General features: G+C 38.6%; 1 protein-coding gene, 1 long non-coding RNA gene and 1 pseudogene across 3 annotated transcripts in view; 1 reads left to right on the top strand and 2 right to left on the bottom strand.

Moving 5' to 3' along the window:
• The window catches only part of LOC141374715 (uncharacterized), an 89965-nt gene extending 66212 nt beyond the window's left edge, over positions 1-23753 (top strand). The window contains exons 2-3 of the long non-coding RNA XR_012381810.1: positions 17250-17393; positions 23307-23753. This is a non-coding gene — a long non-coding RNA (uncharacterized lncRNA). The remainder of the gene's footprint in view (positions 1-17249; positions 17394-23306) is intronic.
• CSTPP1 (centriolar satellite-associated tubulin polyglutamylase complex regulator 1) overlaps positions 1-27504 on the bottom strand; it is a 187930-nt gene that overhangs the window by 129712 nt on the left and 30714 nt on the right. For both annotated transcript variants that reach the window (XM_025879459.2, XM_073904668.1), the window contains exon 2: positions 11238-11340. In XM_025879459.2, the coding sequence (XP_025735244.2) occupies positions 11238-11340 (103 nt within the window). The remainder of the gene's footprint in view (positions 1-11237; positions 11341-27504) is intronic.
• LOC112829826 (U4 spliceosomal RNA) lies at positions 17645-17769 on the bottom strand (annotated as a pseudogene).

Raw genomic sequence — 27504 nt, forward strand, 5'->3', positions numbered from 1 at the left:
ATTTTGCTGTCAACCTAAAACTACTCCAAAGTCTTTAAAAAACAAACCAAAAAGTCATATTTAAGCTATATAAGATTTTCACCATAAACTACAGAAGTAAAGAAAGCAAAGTTAATTAAAATCTTCTTTGCTGCTGGAAATAAAAAAGAAAAATGAAGATGCACTATGGGAAGCAAGACTAAGAGAAGTATGAGAAACACTAGTAAACAAATCTTAAGGTTTTTCAAACTTGCTTTCAACATTCATGGTTTCCCCAGCTTGCAATTTCTTTTTTTCTCTCCTTTATATTTAAAACAGATTAAAAGTGTCATGGTAAGATACAAAAAACACAAAAACAAAAATAAGACAATAACTGGAATTAAGAAAGTACATGGGTTTAACAGCAAATTACACAAAATGAAAAGAGAATTAATGCACTGCAAAATAGGTCAGAAAAAATATCTAGAAGAAAGCATGTAAGATGAAATGATGAAAAATACAGAAAAGTACATAAGAGAGGATACCATGAAAAGGTCTAAAGTTTGTGTAACTGGAATCTCAGGAGTAAAGACAGTGAAACAGAAGCAAATCTAAAAAGCTAAAAGTTGAGAACTTTCAAAAACTGATAAAAGATATCAAATTACTGGTTCAAGAAGCACTAAGAACATGAAGGGGTTTAAATATAAAGAAAAACACACCTAGGTACATTATAGTAAAACTACCAAACACCAAAGACCAAGGAGAAATATCCAAAAAGTAGCCAGAGATAAGGGCAGATTATTTTTCAAAGATGTAGGAACGACTGGTAGCTGACTTCTCAACAGAAACTGTGGAAACCAGAAGAAAATGGAAGAGTGTCTTCAAAGCACTAAAAGACAGTAACTGCCAACCTAGAACTTATACCAGAAAAAACTACCCTTCAAAAATGAAGGTGAAAATTCCAATAATGTCAATGGGTAGTTAATAGTTTTCAATTAACTGATTTTCATAATTATACTATTGTTATAGAAGATGCTAACATTAGTGGAAGTTGGGTGAAAGACATATAGAGACTATGTGTTTTTGTTGTTGTTGTTGTTTTTGTTAAGTAGGCTCCACGCCCAGCCACTGGGCTCCAACTCACAGCCCCAAAATCAAGGCCTGAGCTGGGATCAAGAGTCAGACGCTTAACCGACTGAGCCACCCAGGCACCCCTATGCTAATTTTACACCTTTTCTGTAAGTCTAAAATTATTACAAGAGAAAAAAAGGTAAAATACAGTTTCAGAATGAAAGCTAATGTCAGAAAGGAAGCTCCACAAAAGTTGGGATTTCTTATCTGTTTTGTCACTGATGTATATCCCCTAGTGTCTAGAACACTGACTAACACAAAGGTATTCAGTAAATATTTGTCGAATGCACAAACAGCAGTAGTAGTAGCTATCACTTATCCAACACTTAGTATATCTTAGGTAGACTATCAAGCACTTTACATTCATTATCCTTCCAACAATCATGTAACATGGAATTTCACATTTTATATGTGAGTCTCCCTATTTTATAGATGAGACTAAGCAACCTGGCTAAGATCACATACAGTAAGTGGCAGCCTTCAAACAAAGCCTCCAAAGTCTGTGTGGTTAACCACTATGCTACAGTACTTCCGTGTCACATAAAAATATTTATTTCTCATTCGCTTATTCAAATTCTATTCACCTTTCCAGGTTGTATTAGTCAGTGTTCTCCAGAAAAAGAGAACCAGTGGTAAAAATGTATATACAGTTGACCCTTGAACAACAGAGGTATGAACTGCACAAGTCCACTTATACACAGATTTTTTACAGTACAGTCCTATAAATGTATGTTCTCTTCTTTATGATTTTCTTAAAACATTTTCTTTTCTCGGGCTTACTTTATTGTGAGAATATAATAATATAACATACAAAATACATGTTAATCAACTGTTTATGTTATCAACTGTTTAAGCTTCTGGTCAACCGTAGACCATTAGCAGTTAAATTTTTGGAGGAGTCAAGAGCTATACATGGATTTTTGACTGTGTTGGGGATAAATGTCCCTAACCATGTGTTGTTCAAGGTAAACTGTATATACAAGAAGAGATTTAGCTTATGTGATTATGGAATTGGCTCATGTGATTATGGAGGCCAAGAAATCCAATGATCTGCCATTTGCAATCTGGAGAACCAGAAGAGTTGGTAGTGTAATTCAATCCAAGTCTGTAATCCCAAGAGCCAGGGCAGTCAGTGGTGTAAGTCCCAGTCTGAGTCCAAAGGCCCAAGAATCAGAGGGCCGATAATGTAAGTTCTACCCCAAATTCAAAGGCACTGATATCTGAGGGTGGGAGATAATGGATGTCCCAGCTAAAGCCAAAAGACAAAAACAAACAAACAAAAAAACCCCAAAAAGCCACATTCACTCTTCTTCTACCTTTTGGTTCTAGTCAGGTCCTCAAGGAATTGGATGATGCCTACCTACATTAGTGAGGGTGGATCTTCTTTAAAGTCTACCAATTCAAATACTAATCTCTTCTGAAAGCACCCTCACAGACGTACTCAGAAGGAATGTTTTACCAGCTATCCGGGAAAACCCTCACCTGGTCAAGATTACACATAAAATTAACCATCACATAAGTCAAGACACACTCCTCTATGTTGCCTTATTTAACTTCTCTAGTACCCATTATTTCTCCTTATTCTCAGATCTCAGAGTACAACTTAATGCCATTATATAAGGTCTTGAACTATTAACAATTAACAATTATTCTGTTAATCAATAAGCATTATCTCCTCAACCAAATTACATCCCCTTATAGGCAAGATGACCATATCTTACAGCCACATTTGAAACTCTGTAACGATACTTGATATGTTTTTTTTTAAAGATTTTATTTATTTATTTGAGAGAGAGAGAATGAGAGATAGCACGAGAGGGAAGAGGGTCAGAGGGAGAAGCAGACTCCCCGCTGAGCAGGGAGCCCGATGTGGGACTCGATCCCGGGACTCCAGGATCATGACCTGAGCCGAAGGCAGTCGCTTAACCAACTGAGCCACCCAGGTGCCCCACGATACTTGATATGTTGGTAAAGAGATAAGGAAAATATGTAGTTGGAAAAACCATGCAAAGAACAATATTTGGGGATGCTTTAGAGAGCAGGCTTGTATGGTTTAAGATTCTAAACATCAAATTTGACTCAGAAAAAAGCTACCTTAAAAAGGTAAGGGTTTTTTTTTAAGATTTTATTTATTTATTCGAAAGAAGGGGTAAGGGGGAAGAGGAAGAGAGAGAGAGAGAGAGAGAGAGGAGGGGGGAGAGGGAGAGAATCCCAAGCAGACTCCACACTGAGCATGGAGCCAAATGTGGGGCTCGATCCCAGGACCCTGAAATCACGACCTGAGCTGAAATCAGGAGTCTGATGCTTAAGTGACTGAGCCACCCAGGTGCCCCAAAAGGTGGTTTTTACATCAAATTTTCTATAATACCTCTTTTTCCTTATGTCAAGTTAGTAGGTGTTCAGGGCATTTTGGACATAGCGGTATAATTCTCTTGGCTAACCCCCCTTGAGAGGGCATATATATTGCATAGACGGTGAAGTTTGAGAGTGTACAGATGAACAGTTATCCCCACATATGTAAACTGCAGCTTGTGTGATGTAAATATACTCTCCCTGCCTGGAACTGCCTGTGTAACATGGTCTCTTCGGGCTCTGTGGTTTCTCAGTACATTCCAACTGTTGGGAGGCTGGAGCTTGGCTCAGCAAGCACAGATAAACAGCTTCCTGCAGCAGGCTGCCAGGGTGAGGAGCAATGACCTCAGCAGAGAATGTCTGCTTTTCATTACCCTGAGCACATCGCTGCACTGCTAGAGCTAAGAGGAGGGACAATACAAGTTGGATAGACTTGACTAGCTCAGGTCTCCCACTACACCTTGAAGTTTTTAATCTTGGCAGCCAGAGAAAAGAGGGTATAGCCAGGAAGTGAGGAAATGGCTTATCGGTGGGAAAAGGAAAGACAAAAAAGCTTTCTTAGGCTATTCTCGGAATGAACTAAATGATGAGTCAAGTGGCTAATGCTAAATGGCTAATAGTCCTGCAGGAAATCATCAAATGTCTTTAATCTCCAAAAAAGTACATAAAATGCAGGGTAAGCAAAAAGTGTTACAGAAAACAAGAGAGACTAAAAAGTCCTCAAAATCTTCAGCTCTAATACCATATAAAGAGAAAGAAGAGTAAGACTATCACTTTCTAGGAGATCCACAAAGTAGGAGAGAAGCAAAAATCCCAGAGAACTGGAGCTAAAGGGGAATGAGAATGAATTCTACATAGCCAGCCATTTTATACATCATTTTACCTCATCTGTACAACAACCCTGTGAGATAGGTATTATCACCCCTAGCAATGATCTTGACCTGGAAAATATAACACAAGGACATTAACAAAGACATTTGTTGTTGATGTTATTTAATGACAAAGGGATGAATTCCGGGCTGCTTCTATGGCCACCCGGAAATAGCATTACTGACTGTTGCAGCCCCAGAACTCAGCAACCCTGGGCCAGGGTGTCCTAAAATAAATTTACATGCTCATGACATTTTCTAGTAAGATAGTTTCCACTGTGCTGGTCAGAATTGCATCTGATAGTTGAAGAAAGGAATCACAGTTATGGCCTCAGACAGGAAATTGGTTGGACATGACCCCTCTTGAGGGATCCTGAGAAACAATTTGTTTTGTGGGGAAGTCATTGACTGGAAAGATGCACCTGCCATGGGGCTGGAAGCTAAGAGACAGACAAACATCTTAGCAAATCATAATAACAGAGAGAAGCTTCATTTGACTTTCATTTCACTTTTCTCGGGGAAGAAGAATCTTTGTGTGGCTGCCAAAATCCTAACTGTCCCCCCTCCTTCTCCTCTCTCCCCTCCACCCGTCTCCCAGTTCATTACAGACCTTCTGGTTAAAGGTGCCAGAATGTGTCATTCTTTCCTGCTCTTGTGCCAGGCCTGTGCAGCCAGCACCACAGATCTTCTAAGAGTTCTGCGCATATTATGGAAGAAATTAAAAACACTGATAAATTTAAACTGTTCTGTTGTTGATGAAGTAAAGTTTCTTAACTTCTGATGAGCTAATTCACATTACTAATAGCACTACTGTTCTGTAAATTCAGATTTGTGTGTCTACCTGATTGCCAGAGGGGTACTCAGAGAATTATCAGAGCGGGAGAATGAGAAGAAATATCAGTGCTTGGATGGGACCAAATAAAGATTCTTTATATTATTTATCGATTAACATAAATTAAGTAATTTCTCTAAGGGGAAATATTTTCGTGTAGAAAATTACACCTAAATTTTATACTAGCTAGCTGTAAAAGCTGCTCCCATGAAAACAGGAATAATATCACTGGTTCTTGAGAATACTTCAGCCAAGGATGGAGTTCCTTCATTTCCTCTTATTGAACGGTTTCACAACAGCTAAATTTCTCTTAACTTGTAGAAGGGATGGGAGGGGAGTGAGGACCCTCCTGACAGGGAGAATCTGGGCCCAATTATTACTTCCACAACCTTTGACTCTGACTTCTAAATGAGTCAGGGGACCAGTGGGCTGTGAAATGGCTTCCTCAGTTACCAGGTCAGGTGCTGCTGGATGGTTTCCTGTAATCAAAACATGAAGGGACTGAAGAAGAGAGATGGATTCTAAGCAAGTAAGCAACTTCTTCTAACCTTGATGAACCTGGATTTTTAAGTTTCAAAATAGATTTTTGGTGACTCTCAATCACCACTATGTCTCCCTGCAGTACTTTTGCTCTGGATATTCCTAGTCACATAGAAAAGAACCAGAATCCTCTACAGATTTTTACAAATGACAGAAGTGCCTGGGCCAATAACAGTGAGGACAGGATTGCTCTAGTTGAAGGCAAAATCTATTCCTGGCAATTATCTGAGTCTGTGAGAATCCAGATGCTGACAATGAGAAATGGGTAATTTTCTGTTATAATGTGTCAACTCCAGCTAAGAACTGAACTATGGAAAAAAGATGGGGGGTGGGGCGGGGAGAAGCAATACCCTTTTGAAGAAGTCTATAATAGGATTAGTCACCATTACTTCACCATAGCACATTTTGGCTCGATTTAACAACAATAAGTAGGGAAAACACGGAGCAGAAATGGCCCAGAGAAGTCTCAAGGCGATCCCTCATTCAAAGCTATGAGCCTGGAAATCAGTGAAGCCCTGGTTTGTTCTGATGTGTTTCTTGTTGCTCCAAAACTGCTCCTCTGTTACCATGGGCACGAGAAGAACCCAAAACAACATTACTTAAATGCTGGATGATGGATAATCCTAAAAAAATCTGCCAACTTTAGAACTGAAAGTTTACACCCTGATTGTTCTAGATTACTTAGGAGAGAAGTAGGTCATCTTTCACAGGGTTTAGAGCACCTGTTTAAAAACAGAAGAAATAGTACATATTTTATAATGATGGTTTGTTTTCTTTAGAGTTATACTTTAAGTGATTTAGGAATATGCACCATTGGAACTTCCTTTTCATCTCCAGGAGTGAATTAATGAAGTTCACATTTTATGGCTATATTCTAATCAAAACAATTAAAAAAAAAGGATTTGATGCTGGTATCTTTTACTATAAGAGTATATTAAAAAGGTATGTAAATTCCCAACTGAATTCTGATGATTAATATATATCAAGATATAATAATGCTCTTTTTCTAAAAACTAAGATTTCAATCTTCATATTAATATTATATATAACACAGGTAATTTTTATGTCTATTTTATTACTTTCACTTATTGTATCTGAGCAATGCATAGGGAAACCAATTACTTGTAAGGTGGCTTTCCCTGATCACTGCCTGTTAAGGTTTTTCCATTCTGGGTAGCAGCAAATAAAATCAATCATATTATTGGGGCACCTGGGTGGCTCAGTCGTTAAGCGTCTGCCTTCGGCTCCAGTCATGGTCCCAAGGTCCTGGGATCGAGCCCCGCATCGGGCTCCCTGCTCACAGGAAGCCTGCTTCTCCCTCTCCCACTCCCCCTGCTTGTATTCCCTCTCTCGCTGTGTCTCTCTCTGTCAAATAAATGAATAAAATCTTTAAAAAAAGAAAAATCAATCATATTATCTTTTTTGGACACAGAAAGCTTAGGTAACAAAGGTGGACAAAAAGGTGAGTCACCTGAACAGAGATAACTTATTGGCCCTTTAATGGGATGAGTCAATCATCCCATGGGATAAACCCTCAAATGCCATCTCCAAGAGGCCTCCCTGACTATCCTGTGTATCAAGTTACCCTAGTTATTTCCTTGTTATTTATCTTGTTATGGTCATCAGCTGTGTAACCTTGGTAATACTCTTTTTGTGTGCCTGAATCTCCTAATGCATAAAATGAAGAGAATATTAAAACCTCACCTCATGGTATTGTGAGAATTAAAGATTTTTTTTTTTTACTTATTCATTTTTTTAGAGAGAAAGAGAAAAAGAGCACGTGCACATAAAGGGGTTAGTGGCAGAGGGAAAGGGAGAGAGAGAATCTCAAGAAGGCTCCATGCCCAGTGCAGAGCTCGACATGGGACTTGGTCTCACCACCCTGAGATCATGACCTGAGCTGAAATCAAGAGTCAGACACTTAACCGACTGCGCCACCCAGGTGCCCCAGTATTGTGAGAATTAAATGAGAGAATACATGTTATATGCTTAGAACAGTGCCTAGCACACAGCAAGTATTTATTAACTATTAGCTATTGTCGTCATCATCAGTTTACTTGTTTATTGACTATCTCCCACACTAAACCCTTACATCCATGAGAATAATTACTTTATTTGTCTTGTTCACTACTCTATCTCCACTGCCTATTACACATAGGCACATAGTAAGTGCTCAAAAATAACTGCTGAATGAATTCATGAGTGAATGCTGTCTTATATTCTCACATATCCTTGAAATAAACCTCTATCAATGAAGGTATCTGTGTACTTGCAACCAAAACAGACATCACGAAAGTATCCCCAAGAAGTTAAAACCATCATTTAAAAAAACAAAAACAAGACACTTGATCATAAGAAAGAGCCCTCCTGGGCCCACCAACCAAGACCACAGAGTATCATTCATTTCTATATTAGTATGGGGAAGTCAAGCTCCCTGATGCCACAGTGTTGTAACTATCAATTTAGCCTGTGAAGAATGGTTCCCAATCCTGATAGGACTTCTCAGATTTCAGCCTGTTTTTCTCTCATCATTATTTTCCAATGTCTTAAAAAACCACATTTCTCATTTTATCTTTACCACAAGAACCTGGTCACACTGCTGTGGTTTCTAAGTTATAACTACTCTAGCCTCATTTTCTTGGATATACTTCTTCAGAGGTCCTGACCCCATGCTGACACTTGGTCTATTCTTAGAGTGGCACCTCTAAATATTAATTCCTTTTACCTTCCACTGGTTGAAAGACAACATTCAGAGGTAGAGGTTGCATACAACATAAAAGAAAATCCTCTGGGATTTAGTATCCTTCTTTCAAGAGTGTCCAGAGGAATATGATCTAAAGAGCTCACAGTCTTGCAGACATACACACACAGTACAGCTTAGCTACTCATGTTTTGCAGCTTACCCAGATTTACTGGAACAATCATGGATTTGTTGGAAAACACCAACAACCAGGGAGTGAGAGCACAGGTGAGGGGACAAGCAGACCCAGAGAAGAAAATCAGCAGGAAAGCCTTCCTTCCAAAAACAATTTCAAAAATTGCCCAAGATTATAGAGTGAGGACTTTTAAGAATAAGGAACTCTTCTTCCTAGGGCAGTGTCATTATGCTGCTATGAATCAATACAAAACTGAAGCCTGATAAGGAAGGATTTTCACTAGATAAATAAAATTCATAATCAAGGAAAATCAGGAGCTTCTACCACTCAGGTCTCTTTGTCTACCAAATACTACTTTCAATTTCATCAATACATCCATAGCTTTCAAGTCTTTTTTGTTTTGTTTGTTTTAAGATTTTGGAGCTTTGATGCTAGTTCATTTCTCAAAATAACTTGCCTTGGGCCAATATGCTTTCTGAAAAGGGTCAGGTATGTGCCACTCATAAACATTATGTAATTTTTAGTTTCCCGAGGACAAGAAACAGCTCACTTGGCAACTAGATTTCTATCAGCACTATGGAAAATCTTAAGATTTTTTTTCAACAGTGTATTGGTGGATAAAAGTTACAGCTGATAGCATTCAGTAGCATTTTGAAACAGTTATAAGATTTACTATTGGCTCTATAGAGTTCAGTATCAGTTATTTAGACCAGTTGGGTTCACTTTTGGAGTATTACATACATGGTATACAGCTTCTTATATGGCAGAATATAGAGCTTACTCAAAGAGAATCAATAAAAAAGAAAGAGAAGGCAAGAGAAAGTCCTTTTTACTAACAAGAACAAGAGTAGAGTGTGCAATAACTTAAAATATAGATACAGCTGTATATTCAACAAACATTCACTTAACATCTATTATGTGCTAACTATCGTGCCAGGCACTAAGAACACAAAGATGAAGAGCCTGTCCTCAAGGAGCCAGTGTGATAGGAAAGACTAATAAAGGATTTGGAGGGTGGGGGAGGTAGAGTAAAACAAAAAAACCAGGAAGAAGCATTGCCCCCAGAAGAATCATATTTCACTTGGCAAGGAGCCTCAAGAGTGCTGGTACAGATTAAATGGCCTAGAAACTTGACCCCTAGGCTTGTCAGTTCTGTAAGAGCAAGCAAGACTATTCAATCTCAGTCTTTATTCCCTGCCCACCTCATTTGCTTCAGCCCACACCATGAGAACAAGATTCCTTCCCTGATCCTCCTTTAGAGGACCGGGAAAAGGGATAGGCTCTGCTCCTAGAGAGCCTGTTTTTCCCAGGGACTCGAAATTCCAATCCATAAGAAATCTAGACTTCATTTGCAAGATCCATAGCTTGGCAAAAGAAGCTAGACAGAGTCAAGAATCCCCCTAACAGCAACCCAAGTTTAGGCCATTAGAACAGTTGTCTGATCTTTAAGGAAGCAGTGGAGCACAGAAAGGAAAAAATATGTTTTCAAGGAGGATAGACTTGAGCTCATGATTCCCCTTAGATAGAAGCCTGTTAGGGTGCCTGGGTGACTCAGTCAGTTAAGCTTCTGCCTTCGTTCGGCTCATGTCATGATCCCAGGGTCCTGGGATTGAGACCCATGTCGGCACTCATGGCTCAGGGGGGAGTCTGTTCCCCTCCCCGCAACCCCACTCGTGCTCGCTCGCTCTCTCATTCTCTGTCTGTCTCTCCCAAATAAATAAATAAAAGCTTAAAAAAAAAAACACACAAGCCTGTTAGAGGCTATTCTTCCTTAAAATGTTCCCAATAAACCATAAAAAAAAGGAAGGAGAATCCAAATGATTATACAAATGTGTGATGGCATTTTGGAAATAAAAATAACATTGTGTATTTCTTTAGCACACCCTTTCATGAAGACCAAGGAGTTCAAAACGGATGCTCTTTCAGCCTAAGAACAGTTCTGTGACATTAAAAAAGCAGTAATCATTTTGACTTTTACACACTGCAAGCATGCTTTACAAAGAAACACAACATGAAAGATATTCTGCCTCTACATATACTCTAAAATCCTCAGCTGATTGACACAGCATCCTTTAGATGTAGAAAGAAAACTGCAGAAGCAAATCATCCTACACATTTCCACACGAAAAGCCAGCTATGAAAAACACAGGCCAAAGGAACACGGATGACAGGCAATCACAGTAAGTATTCTGAATAATGGAGAAAGTTAAAAATTATAGGAGGGACCTAAAGAAACCGATCTAACAGATGAAACAATTTGTTCTTGAGCTACTATAGTCATGACCACTCATAAGACTTATCACTGGATGGGGCGCCTGGGTGGCTCAGTCGTTAAGCGTCTGCCTTCAGCTTAGGTCGTGATCCCAGGGTCCTAGGATCGAGCCCCACATCAGGCTCCCTCTCCCACTCCCCCTGCTTGTGTTCCTTCTCTCACTCTGTCTCTCTCTGTCAAATAAATAAATAAAATCTTTAAAAAAAAAAAAAGACTTATCACTGGACAAAACTAGCTGCACCAAAAGCACGTTCCAAAACGTGTCTGGGCAGCCCTCAACCAACCTACCAAAACTCAGCATTCACTGCCACTACATCATCAGCAATACCCTGCTCTATTCTTCATATACCTTGCCTGCTTCCAAGTGCCTCCTCTGAGCTCGCCCTATTGGCCAAACAGGTACTTACTATTCGGTGAAGAACCTGGCCACGCCGTATTGGCTAATATCTTCCTTATTCTCTAGCAGCTGGCACACTGCATCCTCCATGTACGTGAGGACATGTCGCTGGGCTAAAAAAAAAAAATCAAGACAGAAAGAGAAAGAGACAGAGAAAATTAAAGTCTTCCCAGTCCCAGTAGGAAGCCATGAAAATCAACGAAGATGTTGCTTCTGCCCTAGGAAGTGGACTAGAATAGGCAACACAAACTTGCTGGCCCTAACTGAGCTATGGTCTCAAAGGGCAGAATGGGAGACAATGTAGAACATGACCTATTGCCATCTGATTGGCTATTATTATTAATATCAACCCTTCACTCTTCATTTCAGTGATGAGGGTGACGTTAATGAGGGTGAGGAGCTTCAGCACCATTTAGCACCCTTTAGCTACACCTGGGAATTCTTTTCTTTCTATCTCCTTCCACCCTCTTCCACTTCTGCATGTCTCAGAAACTTAACCCAGGGAGTAGTGATGCCATGCCTGAAGTGTGGATGATCTGCTTGCAAAGAAAACTCAATTCCTTAACAAAAAAAGTCGTGGAAAAGTTTAAGGAAATTTAATGAAAATGTCAGTAATGGTGCTATAAATTATTAGCCTTAGGACCATGAAATCTGTGTGGCTCGAGTTACCAGAAATCACATTTTTCTGCATTTGTTGTGATGGGAAAATGTGTGAATTAATCATGGGCTTGTAATAAAGGGTGTATTAGAATTAGACAGACCTTGGTTTGAATCATGGCTCTGTCTTTGGTAGCTTAATCCTGGATAGTTATTTAATCTACACCTGTTTTCTTCTTTATCATGTGTGGAAAGAAACATAATTTAGCTCTTTCTCAAAATACAGTCAATCAACTTCCTGATCACCAGAGATACCCTGTTAAAATACAGATTTGTAATCTGACACCATCTCAGACTTGGTGACCTTAAATTTCTACCTAGAGCCCAATAATTCTAAAAAAAAAAAAGGTTTTTTTTTAGAAACTTTAAAATATAACATTGTATGCCATGTTTCAGATGTACAACACGGTGCTTTGACAATTCTACGTATTACTCAATGCTCACCACAGTAAGTGTAGTCACCATTTGTCACCATGCAATGTTACTGCAATATTATTGACTATATTCCCTGTGCTGTACTTTTCATGGAGCCCAGTAATTTTTAACAAGTATCCTTCATGCTTCTTATGTACCTGGAAGTTTAAGAATCACTGGTTTAGGGCGCCTGGGTGGCTCATATGGTTAAGCGTCTGCCTTTGGTTCGGGTCATAATCCCAGGGTCCTGGGATCAAGTCCCGCATTGGGCTCCTTGCTCCGCAGGGAGTCTGCTTCTCCCTCTCCCTCTGCCTCTCCCCCTGCTTGTTCTCTCTCTGTCTCTCTTGCAAATGAATAAATAAAATCTTTAAAAAAAAAAATCACTGGTTTAGACCTTGGGCTTTGGAGTTCAGAGAGACCATAGTTCCATTCTCAGCCCTACCAATTCCTAGCTGTGTGACTTTGAGCAAATGACTCTCCAAGCCTATTTCCTCACTGTAAAATGTGGATAATGATACTATTACTATTCATGATAATAATATTAGTAGTTCCTACATCATAGGGTTATGAGAGTTGAATCAGATAATGCATGTAAAATACTACAGTCCCTGGTTTGCTTGATAATATAAATTCTTAAGAACCTATCTCAAAGGTCTATTGGGGGTTTACTTCAATAAACAACATAGGCTAGAGTTACCATTATAACAGGTGCCCAACAAATGCTTGTTCCCTTTCCCTGAATTTTATCTTTAGGCACAACAGTGATATCCTGGCACACTTCACATAGAAACTTCCAATTCAGTATTTCCATTTACCATCCAAAAATCTAAAAACAAACAAATTAAAAAAAAAAACCTTTCTTCTGGAGCAGTGAGAACAAAAAACCTCATAAGTAATGAGTATCTTGTCAAAAAGCAATGCCACAAAGTTGTTACCAAGATGGACATTTGTCTCTTTTATAGTTTCATCCCTCAGGAAAATATGGAGGAATTACCTAAAATTTATAAAAAATAGGAGCCTATACCTATAAAAAATAGGTACTTCAAGGTACCTTGAGGTGGCTCAGTTGGTTAAGCGTCCAACTCTTGATTTTGGCTCAGGTCATGATCTCAGAGTTGTGAGATTGAGCCCTGTGTCAGGCTCTGCACTGGGCGTGGAGTCTGCTTGGGATTCTCTCCCTCTCCTTCTGCCCCTCCCCCACCCCTTAAAAAAAATAGGTACTTCAAAAAACCATTCCTGAAGTCCTGGCAGTCTAGTGAAACTTAAAAAGCAAATAAGTTTATCTACTCAAGCTGTACTCAGGAGAGTTTTCATTTAACAATGGTAACCTAAGGTTTTACCACCTTTGCATGGGCCTAAAGTCCAGATGAATGACATGTTTACATTCTGCGACTTATTCTGTCAATATGAGTGCTTCCCAAAGCTAGTAAGTATCAATGCACTGCAAACATTCTCTAGCCCCCCGCCCCCCAAAAAGAGGTGAAAATAAAGTCAGTGCTTCAGAAACAGTTCACCCAACTGGAAAACTTTCTTCAAGAAATCGCCAAAACTGAGAATGAAGAGATATCACATGCCAATTTCTGGCATTCATTGTTTTATACTTTAATATATATTAAATTGGGAAGAAAATGGCCAAACTCACATTAGAATCAGCGACACTGTCACCTCTGTATTCTCCTTCCCTTTTTCCACCCACTTATTCTGGTCTTACGAAAAGATTCCTTCCGGGGCACCTGGGTGGCTCAGTCGGGTAAGCATCTGCCTTCCACTCAGGTCATGATCCTGGGGTCCTGGGATTGAGCCCTGTGTTGGGCTTCCTGCTCAGCAGGAAGTCTACTTCTTCCTCTCCCTCTGCTCCCTACCTCGCTTGTGTGCTTTCTCTCAAATAAATAAAAATCTTAAAAAAAAAAAAAAAGTTTCCTTCCTTGGACTAGATAGACTTTCTTTGACTTAGATCTACCTAAGGCTAGTACAGGAATGGAGTGTTTTGGATTTTGGTTTTGATTTGATGGTAGAAATGAAAGAGCTCTACTTAGTTGCAAATCCTGCTGCTTCTCCTCCCTGACTTCAGGGACTAAATGTCAATGTGAAGGCTCTTTAAGGAAGAAATATTTTCAGAGCAATTAGAATCAAAGTACTTTTGTCCTCCTGTGGGTAGGAAAGAGGAGAAATTTTCTGGAAAGCGACTTTGCACCAAAAAAAGGTTGGGGCATGGGGAGAGAAAGAAAGAAAAAGGACTATGTTTAACATTCATCTACCAATTGGATGTTTATAGAGTTTAATAGTATTACACATAATAATGATAACAATTTGGAGCACCTGTGTAACTTAGTGAACAATATGCCAGATACTGTACTCATTGTCTTAACATGCATTATTTTAGTCTTTGCCACAATCCTATGATACATACATATTTTGCATACCTCCATTTACAAATGGGAGAATGAGATTTATAGAATTAAAGTAGCTTGCTCAAGATTACACAGCCAAGCTAGTGAAAGGAAAAGTCAAGACTCAAACCAAGAACCCATGCTCCTTACACTATACCACACTGCCTCATCATTAACACTTTGTGTAATCGGTTTTCCAGTAAATATGATCTTTATTTTACATAGAGCACAAAGGCAAGGGCATTTGTTGATAGTAAAATCATCTGAGAAATGTGGTCCATTTGTGTCTGTGTGAATGTGTGTGTGTGCGCGTGCGCATGCACGGGCACATCTTGTCCCCACCTGCGTAGGTGTGTATGCCAATCAGCATTTTGTGTGAAGTTAGAATTTGTCATCAAATTTAAAAGTTTCTTATAAAGAACCACTCTACCACAAAGTATTCACCCCCCCCCCATTCCTCGTTCACAATGTGAAAACAGAAAGCGTTGCTGCCCTTTTTATTTGCGGGTGAAGGGAAGCAGCTAAGAAGAGCCAGAAAAGGCAGGGAAAAGTTCCTCCCTGCAGAGAATTTCCCACAAGCCAAGTTCGAGGAGCTTTCTCTAACCACTACTCTCTGGTGGTTTCCTTCACCTGCAGCTCTTATCAGTCCAATGTTCCCTCTGTGGGCACCACCCAACCCTGGAAAATCCTTGCAGTTTATCAAACTTCAATGAGACAGAAGTTCAAAGCTCTTGTCTGGCAATAAAACATGGAGAGTGTCGTTTTATATTATTTTTTAAATGCAAAGGAATAGGCTTTAATTTATGTGAATGATTAAAGAATAAAAACAGCACACCTGCACCCCTGAGGGCGAAGATATCTGGGCACCTTAGTTGCCCTCCTTGGAAAAGAAAAAACGTGTCAGATTGACTTTGCTTCTTCTGCTTTGCCGTGATTCTTACAAGCCCAGGGTTAACTTTTCTAACATGTACCAATAAGGCTCTATTGTTCTGAAATCCACACGACAGCCCAAGGTCCCTGTCTTGCTCAGATAGTATTGCTCTCTGAGATCACTTATAACTTCAACATGCTACACTGAAAAGTCTAAGTGAAGTATAAGTAACACTGTATGATCGTTATATGAACCTCTCAAATAAAAGCAATGTGGATCAGAAACTTCTTGGTTCTGTGTAATGGCCTCCTGCTGATTGCTTAATCTCTGTATACCACAGTCACTCCTGCTATAAAATGGGTATGATACTAGGAATGATATGACTAATAATACACTACTTCTTTGGAAAATATTTGGTATATACAAAAAGTAACACATTAATGATTATATTATTATTGCTACATACTGATTCTACAGATTAAAATGACACAGCAATTTTTTGCAATGGTTAAGAACACGGGCTCTGAAGTCAGGTTGACCTGGATTTGATTTCTAGTTCTGGCACTTACGAATGGTGCAACTTTAAGCAAGTTACCTAATCTTTCCGCCCTTTTCTATAAAATTGGGGAATAGTACCTACCACCTAAGCTTGTAGTGAGAATTAAATAAAATAATTTATGTAATAATCTTCACATAGTGCTTGGCACATAGAAAAGTATGCAATAAATATTAGCGATGATTTTTACTATTGTTGTTATTACTACAGTTATTACTATGTACCACTCCCAGACATTGCAAAACGCAGAAGACAGTAGGTTTTCAACACTAATAAACCACCAACCAACCAACTTACTATAGCCCCCCCACTCCCTTATTTAAAGTTCTGCTCATCCAACCAAGGATGTTTACAGATTATCTTCAAGGATTCCTGGGCTATATAAACGTTACATGTATATAATACACATAAGTGTATGCCCATTTCAGATATAACCTTTAAACCTGTAGGAAGCATTCACTTATTAACTGCTAATTACTCAGGAGGCTCTAATTTACATGGGGAAAGTCCAGAACTATTTCTTTTCAACTCTCTTCCCAAGCATAAATACCATCAAAGTATTAGCTTGTTTGTTTTGCAATCAAATAAAGGGTCCTATTTGGAAATTATTGCTTGAGGGGCCTAGAATTTCCACCTACATTAATTAGACCATTCATTTTATTATTATTATTTAATACAGAGTCCCTATACTAGAATAAACAGGTCTCACTAGAAAAATATTCATATGAATTACTACGTGATATTAATAGACACACAGAAAAGCAACAGCAGTGTAAGTGAAAAGCATAATATATACATATATTCAACTTTAAATCTCGCTTTTTCCTCCCTTGCCAGGCTCCTTCTGAGACACATTTTAGTCTTTGAAGCCTCTTGAAATTCAGATGCTGGCTGGCACAAATGTTGAATTAAATTAAGGCTGTTCTCTGAGATAAGAAAAGTAACCCTGTTAACCAAACAACTTGACATATAAACTGTTTAGAAGCTTCAAGTTCAAGATCATTTATAAATCACTAACATGAATTGATTTGATCTTGTGAAGAACAAATAGATAGCTTACTGGTTTAAAAAGTTAATAGACCTCTAAAATTAATTATTTACAACCTCCATTTTTACTTGTATGTCCCAATCCAGGGATATGGCATATTCTGGTGAAATATTTTATCACCCATAGAAGACCATCTTTGATCTTAGACCACACTAGGCCAATTTCCTCTGACCAAAGGAAACGGGAAATGAGGAAAACCAGCACATGTAATCCTTATACAACTCAATGAGGTAAGTAATAGACTTTTTTGAAGCTCAGAGAGGTTAAGGAACCTGCTAAAATCTTAATAAATGGCTGATCTAGGATTTAAACTTAGATTTTACTCCAGAGCCTATGTCCTTCCACTGTAACCTACAACCTCTCAAAAACAAAAACAAAAGCAAAACATAAGAAAAATCCAAAACCCTACAATGTGTCCCATTTTATACTGTATTAGCTAGAAATTGCTGGCTATCCATGTAAATACTAGAAAAGAAGCTTAAATTGGTAAATCAGGTTAAAAGTATTTATATGATCTTTAAATTGTAAAAAAATGTTTATCTCTATTAGCAATAATCGCGCCTCAGATAAACCTCATTGGCTACGATACTGCCACTGCGCAAAGCTAAAAAAATGTTTATTTCTAATTACACATGTACTTATTTTTAAAGATTCAAACAGTACAGAAAAAGTTAAAAACCAATCCCAGTTCCCATTGGTAACAGTTGTCAGTTTGGTACGCATACTTTAAAAAATATAGAAATATGTAATTTGTGAGCTTGGTTCAGTTTTGTTTTTAAATAAATGACATATACTTTTTTCTTAATCTTGGTTTTTTTCACTCAACCATGTCTGGAGATCTTTTCTAAAATGATATGGAACCAACTTACCCTTGCAGTATTTCTCAGTGGCAAATATTTCTCTATTGATAAATATTTAGGCTGTTTCCATATTTTCATTATAGCAAACCTTGCTGTGTTGAACATTCTTATACATGTTTCCCTGTGCATGTGTGGAAGAGTTTTTCTATGGAATTGGCATGCCAAAGGACGCACACATCTTTGTGGGTTTTTTTCCAGCTTTATTAAGAAATAATTGACAAACACCATCGTATAAGGCATACAGCATGATGGTTTGATTTACATATATTGTGAAATGATTATCACAATAGGTTCTGCTAACATTCACCATATAGATAAAATAAAAAAGAAAAGAAAGAAGAAAAAACATTTTTCTCCTTGTGATGAGAACTCTTAGGATTTACTCTCTTACTCACTTTCCCATGTATCATACACCAGTGGTAACCACAGTCATTATGCTATAGGTTACCTTCCCAGTACTCATTTATCTTATAACTGGAAATCCGCACCCTGCCTCTCCACCAGCTTCCTCTAATTTCCTCTCCCCCTTCGCCTCTGGCAACCACATGTCTGATCTTTTCTTCAGTGAGTTTGGGTTTTTGTTTGTTGTTTGTTTTTAGATTCCATATATAAGTGAAATCAAACAGTATCTTTCTCCGACTTATTTCACTTAGCATAATGCCTTCAAGATCCATCCATGTTGTTACAAATGGTAGGATTTCCTCATTTTTTGTGGCTGGATAACATTCCATTATATATACACACCACAACTTCTTTATCCATTCATCCATCGATGGACACTTAGGTTGTTTCCATGTCTTGACTATTGTAAATGATGCTGCAGTGAACACTGGGGTGTAGATATCTTTTCGATTTAGTGTTTTCATTTCCTTTGGATATATTCCCAGAAGTGGAATTGCTGGATCATATGGTAGTTCTATTTTTAATTTTTTTAAGATCCTCCACGCTGTCTTCCATAGTGGCTATACCAGTTTACAATCCCACCAGCAATGCACAAGTGTTCCCTTTTCTCCACATCTTCATGTCTGCTTCGAGATACACAATTGCTTCACAAAGGGTTATTCCAATTTACTCTTCCCAGGCATAAGAATATCTGTTTTCACTATCCTTGGTCTAAGACTTTGTAATTTTGCCAATTTAACAGCTATAAAATAGCTTTTCACTGTTGTTTTAATTTTAGTCTTCTTAAGTACAAATAAAGTTAAGCATATTTTCATGTTTATTTGTATTTCTTCTGTGAATAATCTACTAGTATCCTTTGCCCATTTTCCTCTCTGGTTCTTTTTTCTTCTCCTTGATTTGTAGGGTTTTTTTCTAATCCTATATATTTTGCAAATATATGTATCTACCTAATGGCTTTTCTTTTAATTTGTTTGTGGTATCTTTCATTGTACAGACATCTTAACTGTTGATACAGTCAAAAGTATTTTACTGTGGCTTTTGTGCTTTGTGTATAGTTCAGACAGGCCCTCTCCTCCAAGTGTATAAACCTATTATATTTTTTCTAGTATGATCTTTAAGTAATTGTGTCCTTTATCAAATCATGAATTCACAATTAACATAGTGAGCATAATATAAAAAGAAATTTAAAACTTAGACTAGAGAAAAATAAAGTAAAAGTGTTAACCCCAAATCAGGCCTCTTCACACATTAACTAGCTCCAAATATAAAACAGCTGTGTGTCAAGTTTAACTTTGGGTGCCCAGAAAAAATTGTAAGTGAATCACACATTGCATATGAATATCCTGATAAACATCCTTGATATAAATGTAGGAGGCTTCCCTCCTTCAATAGCTCTTGATCATTACGGGGTTTGCTTAATGGTAGTTAAACCTATAAATATAATAATAACAACAGCTAACATTTATTAAGCTCTCTGTGCAAGACAGCCTTCTAAGCATTTTATGGGCATTAATTCATTTAATTCTCACAACAGACTTATGAGATGGGTACTTTGCTTTTATCTCCATTCTACAGTTGAAAAAAAGGAAAACTCAGATATGTAATTTACCTAAATGTTAATGGTCTGGTGAGTAGCAGAGACAGGATTTGAATCCAGGCCTAGGTCAGGACTGCACTATATCATAGCCCTTAAAGAACTATGCCATGGGGTGCCTGGGTGGCTCAGTTGGTTAAGTGTCTGCCTTCAGCTCAGGTCATGATCCCAGGGTCCTGGGATCGAGCGCTGCATCCGGCTCCCTGCTCGGTGGGGGAGTCTGCCTCTCCCTCTCCCACTGCCCCTCCCCCTGCTTGTGCTTTCTCTCTCAAATAAATAAATAAAATCTTAAAAAAAAACAGCTATGCCACAAGACATATGTCAAGTGGACTTTTCTAAGGACAGAGTTACAAATAAGGAAAGCTCTTTTACATTAATAGTTAATTATAAAACAGACAAAACTAATACAATGCATTTGGGCATCCAAACCACCACGTTGCTGCTACACAGCTAGTCAAACTCAAATACTAAAAGACATGCTGAGGGCAAACAAAGCATTACACATATGTTAACATCACCTGTGGCAACCAGAAAACAAGAGGTCACTAAAGATCTTTATGCAAAGTGGAGGACGAAAAACTGAAGCTCACTTCCCTCCACCAGTGGGGATCTTGTACAAGTTTACAGCTGGACGAAGCTGCGTGCTTTGATATTCAAACATTCGCTAGTCAGCCATTCATCCTTCCTTCTTCCCTTCTTCCTCAAACTGGTGATTTTTGATATTCTGGGGATATCAATGAAGGCTAAGTACTTAAATCCTATTGCTTCAGTATTTCTAGTGTAAATCTCATAATATAAAATTAGTAGGTTGGAGGGGCCCCTGGGTGGCTCAGTCGGTTGGGCATCTGCCTTCAGCTCAGGTCATGGTCCAGGGGTGCTGGGATCCAGCCCCGCGTCAGGCTCTCTGCTCGGGTGGAAGCCTGCTCCTCCCTCTGCCTGCCATTCCCCCTGCTTGTGCGCGCTCTCTCTCTGTGTGTCAAATAAATAAATAAATAAAAATCTTTAAAAAAAAAAAAAGAATTAGTAGGTTGGAGTCTTGTAATTTCAAGTGCCAGAAGCCACAGAAAATAAAAAAAAATTTTAAGGAGGCTTTTACAGAGATCCAAACTTAAAGCACTCAGCTAGCTGACCATAACAAAATGTACTCAATGAATGTCAGAGAAATCTGAAGTGGCACTTAAGTGTCCTACAGTTACAATCTATTGGACACATGAAGAACCAAGTAATAACTGTCATTACTATAGCTTTGCAAAAATAGTCACTCATAGAGCAGCACTGTTATCAAATCAACTCCATAAACAGTCATAGAACTATTTTCCAGAAGGTACCACAGGTTAAATAAAACCCTATAAATTGGCAAACATGGAGTAAATCAAGTGCCACTCCTAATGTCATGTCAGGTAGGGGAGTATTAAAGTTACAAGGCAAGGGGCGCAGTCAGTTAAGCGTCTGACTCCTGGTTTCACCTCAGGTTGTGATCTCAGGGTTGTGAGATCAAGCCCCATGTTGGGCTCCGAGCTCAGCACGGAGTCTGCTTGAGGTTCTCTCTCCTTCTCCCTCTGCCCCTCCTGCTCGTGCTCTCTCTCTCTAAAATAAATAAATAAATCTTTAAAAGAAATTTAAGCTACAAGGCAAAAATTAATTGTGCTATATAGTCATCAAAAGTTGTAGCCTTTGGGGAAAACCATGCCTTTACAAATTATTAGCAATTATATTTGGTAATATGCAATTAACTATGAATATACAGATTAGTAGTATTAATGCAACAAGGTGCTAATGCAGTACCTTATCAATTACTTGTCATTTTATATTCAAACCATTTCAAAAAAATTAACAACTTATATAACACTAACAGGACCTCATTTAGTTTAATGGCAGAAAGATACAGAAGTGAGTTCTAATTTAAAGTAGCTGAGGGGCCCCTGGGTGACTCAGCTGTTAAGCGTCTGCCTTCGGCTCAGGTCATGATCCCGGAGTCCTGGGATCGAGCCCCGCATCGGGCTCCCTGCTCAGCAGGAAGCCTGCTTCTCCCTCTCCCACTCCTCCTGCTTGTGTTTCCTTTCTCACTGTGTCTCTCTCTGTCAAATAAATAAATAAAATCTTAAAAATAAATAAATAAATAAAGTAGCTGAAAACTCTCAGGCTTAGAGTTCCTGATCCTCTCCCTTCTGTTTGATACTGCCTCTGTATGAAGGTGGGGATACTCTTTCAACCATGAGTCTCACTTGTCAAATCCCCACTCAGAACTATGTCTACACCCTGCTTATGGGATATGGCTGTAATAATGCCCAATAATCCCTTTGAGTTTCTATTTTTGTTATGAAAGTAAAGATGCTATGTAGTTATTTATAGATGCTCCGGAGGCCTAGGCCAAAGTGCACAAAAGTGATGGGGTGAATGACTGGAACAGCGTAGGCTAGACCGACCCTAATTTAGATTACACAGAAAACTCATGCCAACACTTACCATATCATCTAAATCACCAGTGTCAAACACCAAAATACCCTATAAAAATATACTTTGGGATCTATTCTACCAGACCAACATAATTTTTGACTCCTCACTCATGGCTACGTTGCAATGTCCAAGCCTACCTTTCCTGCCAGGCTCAAGTCAAATACCACCTTCTTCACGAAGCTTTCCCTGATTCTCTCCTACCCAGAAGCAATCTTTTTTTTCCTGAACTCCCTAAACACCTATTTTAAATATCTCCAATGGCACTGTCTACCTTGATACAGAGTTATTTCTGTTACACATGTGTTATCTTTTTTGTTAGACTTCCAACTCCTTACAGACTGTTACCATGACTCATTTATCTTTTATCCCTTTTAACACTCAGGACCATTCAGTGTCTTCCACATACCAGTCATTCAAATATTTACTGAATGAATACATAAACTGTATCACTATTTATACACTGTGGTGCTATTCTTTATTCAACTCAACCACTTCAGGATTGTGCCTCCCAGGTGGGAAACACTTAAGTACCAAAACACATTCTGCTACAATATTAGGGTTCTTACAGGAAGCCACTTTTGTCCCGTTCTCAGCCCCTTTCTGTTGCCTTTTTACTGTTCCTTCCCTCTATTCCAGTGAGAAAGCATTTGCTCCTTCCATTGTTACTAAGGGCCTCATTATGTCCAAGGTAAAGTGAAAAAATGCATTCGATGCAATTACCAGTTCCTCACAAATTTGGGGGCTACTTGTCATTTCAACATCCAAGACTTGAATAAAAGAAAGTCCAAATTCTTTTCACTCCTAAGAACTATTTTCTTTTTTCTTTTTAGACAAAATGGAAGCACACAGCACAGGAAGCAGTCCTCAGTAAGCCACCGTTCATAAACAGCTTTGCTGAAAGCGTAACAAAGGTTCTGTTGTGCTCTCGCATGGCAGGGCCTGTAAGCAGCAGGGGCAGATGAACTCTACGAAACAAAGGTTCTGTCTTCATGCAAATGTTTGCATTAATAAAAAATGAAGAAAAAGATACAGAAAATGCAGGCTAGCTGGACATAATAGGTCTCTAAACGGGAGGTTTTCACATTTTTCAGGCGGAGTCAGCAGGTCTTCTAAAAACTTTGTCATTCTGAACATTTCACAGACATCACAAGAAAGACATGCAAATAACAGAAGCAAATCAAAGGACATCCCGCTGCTCTGCTGGCGCCTCCCTCATCCATGCCTGGTTTGTCATTTTCTGTTAACCCTAGAGCGGGCTGCTGTTTTGTTGAGGAATGGAGTCCCTAGCTCATGTGGTAGTGCGTGTTCAGCCAGCTGGCCCCCGCCCTGATGACATTACAATGCAAGCCATGTACTGCCGCTCAGGGCCACGTGCTGCCAGGCAACCAGTCCAACGTGGGTTTTTTACACACCCGGATGGCAAATCTGTATGGGAAAGAACCTCTAAACTGACCACTTAATAAGATACGATCTTCTTTAGTGTGAACATCACTGAGTAGTTCTCTGCAGATGGACTTACTGAGGACCAGACACACAAAATATAAAACCTGTGAGGGGAGAGGTTTACCTACGATGCGCCAAGCACTGTCTTACGTGTTCAATCTGTGTTGTCTCATTTTATCTTCACAACCACCAGTAAAGGTAGATACTTATTAGCCCCATTTTACAGCCGAGGAGACTGAGCCTTCCTGAGGTTATACACTTGCCCAAGGTCACACAGCTAATAGTGGCAGGCCAAGACTCAAAGCTGCCTGATGGCAAATTCTGTTTCTTTCTATACATTTTTCTCATTCCTTACTTCTGGGTCTTGTGACTGACACCTAGCTGACTCTGAAAATATCACAATGACCATATTTACCCACTGCAAGGCCACTGAGGTGTACCTCTTTCTCCATTTTAATCATTAGGAGTCTTTATCATTCATTTTTAAGAGTGAATGGCTTTTTTTGTTAGGTTATGATAAGAATCTACTTAGAGCTGCAAATACTTTCTCACAGAAAAATAGATATAATTTAATATGTTGTGCATAATTTAGAGGATTTGAGACACTCCTAAGGTTCATCTATAGCTCCCCTGAGAGTTTATGACCTACATGTTAAAAAAACAAATGAACAAACCAACCCAGAACCCACATCTTTCTTCCCAGGAGCACATGGTGGGCTTTCTTTCACAACTATGGCCCATCAAATCCCCTGACCCGAAAATTCCATTTCCTCCTCCATTTCCACTAGTGAACACACTATTCCTCTTCAACAGGATTTGAAATCACTTAGGGCCTCCCACAGATTGTTCCACTGGCCTCTCTTGGTTGTACTAAACTTGGAACCAGTAGCCAATCACTTCATTACTATTCTCACCACTGCTCCTGAATTGCACAAGCTTAAGGAGTGGAAGGATTTTAAGATCATATCATTTAACTACCATCATTTTATAGATAAAGAAATTGAAGGGGCGCCTGGCTGTCTCACTGGGGCGTCTGGCTGGCTCAGCTGGAAGAGCATGCGACTTGATCTTGGGGTTGTGAGTTTGAGCCCCACATGGGATGTAGAGATGACTTAAATAAATAAAACTTAAAAAAAAAAAAGAAATTGAAGTCTTTCCTCATTCTTTTCACTCTTGATTCAACGATGGAAAGTACCTGGGCTTGCTCAAATGCAGCTCTGGAGTTCTCCATATTTCCATCTATTCCCACATTGCCAAAGTTTTTCTTTGTACAAAGCAAGGAAAATAAGTCAGGGCAAAACTAAATTATTTTTAAATATATTTTCATACTCCCTGAACGGACCTAAACTTCTAAATAGAATAGTCAAATTATATTATTCAGGCTTCTTCTATTCTACTGATAGTCTATTCAGGTCTCTGGTGCCAATCATAATCCAGGAAAAATAATAAATAAATTTTTTCTTGAGCTATGATAAGTGATAATAGGTATTATAAAGAAAGTGTTACCTTTATTTAATATAATGGTTGGCTAGAAGATAATCTAAGTACTGATAATCAGACTAGTGAATTATGCTGAAACCTTAATTTGGAGACAACCAAAGGAGGCAAATTATTACATGCCTTTAAGATAAAGGCAGAACAAGAATGTATTTTAGAAAAAATAAAGAAAGAGGTCATTTCAGGGGAAAAAAGTGGCAAAGCTCAGTAGTACGGGAAACTCGGGAGAACCAAAACATAATCATATCCTATAGATTTAAAAGAGCTGGTTGAGGGGCACCTGGCTGGCTCAGTCAGAAGAGCCTGGGACTCTTTTTTTTTTTTTTTCATGTTTTTTAAACAGCTTTATTGAGATATAACATACATCTCATACACTTTGCCCACTGCAAGTGTACAATTCAACAAGCTTTTGGCATATTCATAGATTTGTGCAACCACCACCACAATCTACTGTAGAATATTTTCATTACCCCCAAAGAGACTTTCTTTTCATGTGAGTCTGCTGGTGACAAAATCTCTGAGTTTGCTTGTCTAAAAATATCTTGTAAGATATATTCTCTGGGTATAGAATTTTAAGTTGACAATTTCCTCTCGTCTAGTTAACGCTGAGCCTGGGACTCTTGATCTCAGGTTATGAGTTCAAGCCCCACACTGGGGGTAGAGATTACTTGAAAAATAAAATCTTTAAAAAAAAAAGTAAAAGAGCTGGTTGAATAAAAGCAGTTGTCTACAGAACACAGGAGAGGAAGAAAGGGGTAAACTGGGACAGGGTGGAAACAATTCCACTCAAGGTATGCCTTATTATATATTTTTTGAACCTCTGAATGTGTTACCCAGTCAATGCATATGCATATATGCATATTATGTATATTGCACATTAAGCATGTATATATAAGCATATATTAATACTGTGTATGTGCACAGTTAAAAATATTGCAGGTTGCGAAAATGCAGATCCTTTTTTTCCTTCTTCTTTTTTTTTATTAAGTAAACCCTACCCCCAACATGGGGCTTGAACTCATGACTCCAAGATCAAGAGTCACATGCCCCACTGACTGAGCCAGCAGGCACCCCAGAGGATTCTTTTCTTTTAATAATAGCCTTATTGAGATATAATTCACTTACCATAAAATCCACCCCTTTAACACATACAATTCAACAGTTTTTAGTATACTCAAAGAGTCGTGCAACCATTCCCACTACTTAATGTCTTCATTTCTTCAACCCTCCAAAACAAGTACCCATTAGTAGTCACTTCTTATGCTTTCTTCTCCCAGCCCCTGAAAACTATTCATCTCCTTTTTGTCTCTACTGATCTGCCCAGTCTGGACATTTTCTATAAATGAAATCATAAAATATGGCCTCTTGTGACTGGCTTCTTTCACTTAGCATCACGTTTTTGAGGTTCATCTCAATACTTCATTCTTTTTCTTACCGAATACATTTCATTCTATGAATTTACCACCTTTTGTTTATCCATCCATCAGTTGTATTCACCTTTTGGCTATTATGAACAATGTCACTATGAATATTTGTGTATAGATTTTTGTGTGAACGTTTTTCATTCTCATGGGCATATATTTAAGAGTGGAAGTGCCGATCATATGATAACTGTATGTTTTATTGTCAAACTGTTTTCAAAAGTGCCTGAATCATTCTATAATCCTACCAGACATGTATGAGGGTATAATTTCTCCACATCCTTGCCTATACTTGTTATTGCCCATCTTTTTTATTTTAGCCATCTTAGTGAGTTTAAAGTGGTATCTAAGGGCTTTGGTTTGCATTTCTTTGGTGATTATAATATTGGGCACTTTTTCATGTGGTTATTAGCCATGTCTTCTCAGTCTTCTACTGAGAAAGTCCTATTCAAATTCTTTGCCTACTTTTTCTTTTCTTTTTCTTAAGTAATTTTCTTTTTTTTACTGTAAATTCAGTATAGTTAACATACAGTGACACATTAGTTTCAGGTGTACAGTATGGTGATTCAACACTTCCATATATCATCCTGTGCCCATTCAAAGTGCCCTCATTAACCCCATCACCTATTTAACCCATTCACCCCCCCTCCCCTCTGGTAACCATCAG

Source organism: Callorhinus ursinus, unplaced genomic scaffold (genome assembly GCF_003265705.2).
Source record: "Callorhinus ursinus isolate GAN/ISIS: 27379988/994484 unplaced genomic scaffold, GSC_fseal_2.0 scaffold21, whole genome shotgun sequence".
Taxonomy (NCBI): Eukaryota; Metazoa; Chordata; class Mammalia; order Carnivora; family Otariidae; genus Callorhinus; species Callorhinus ursinus.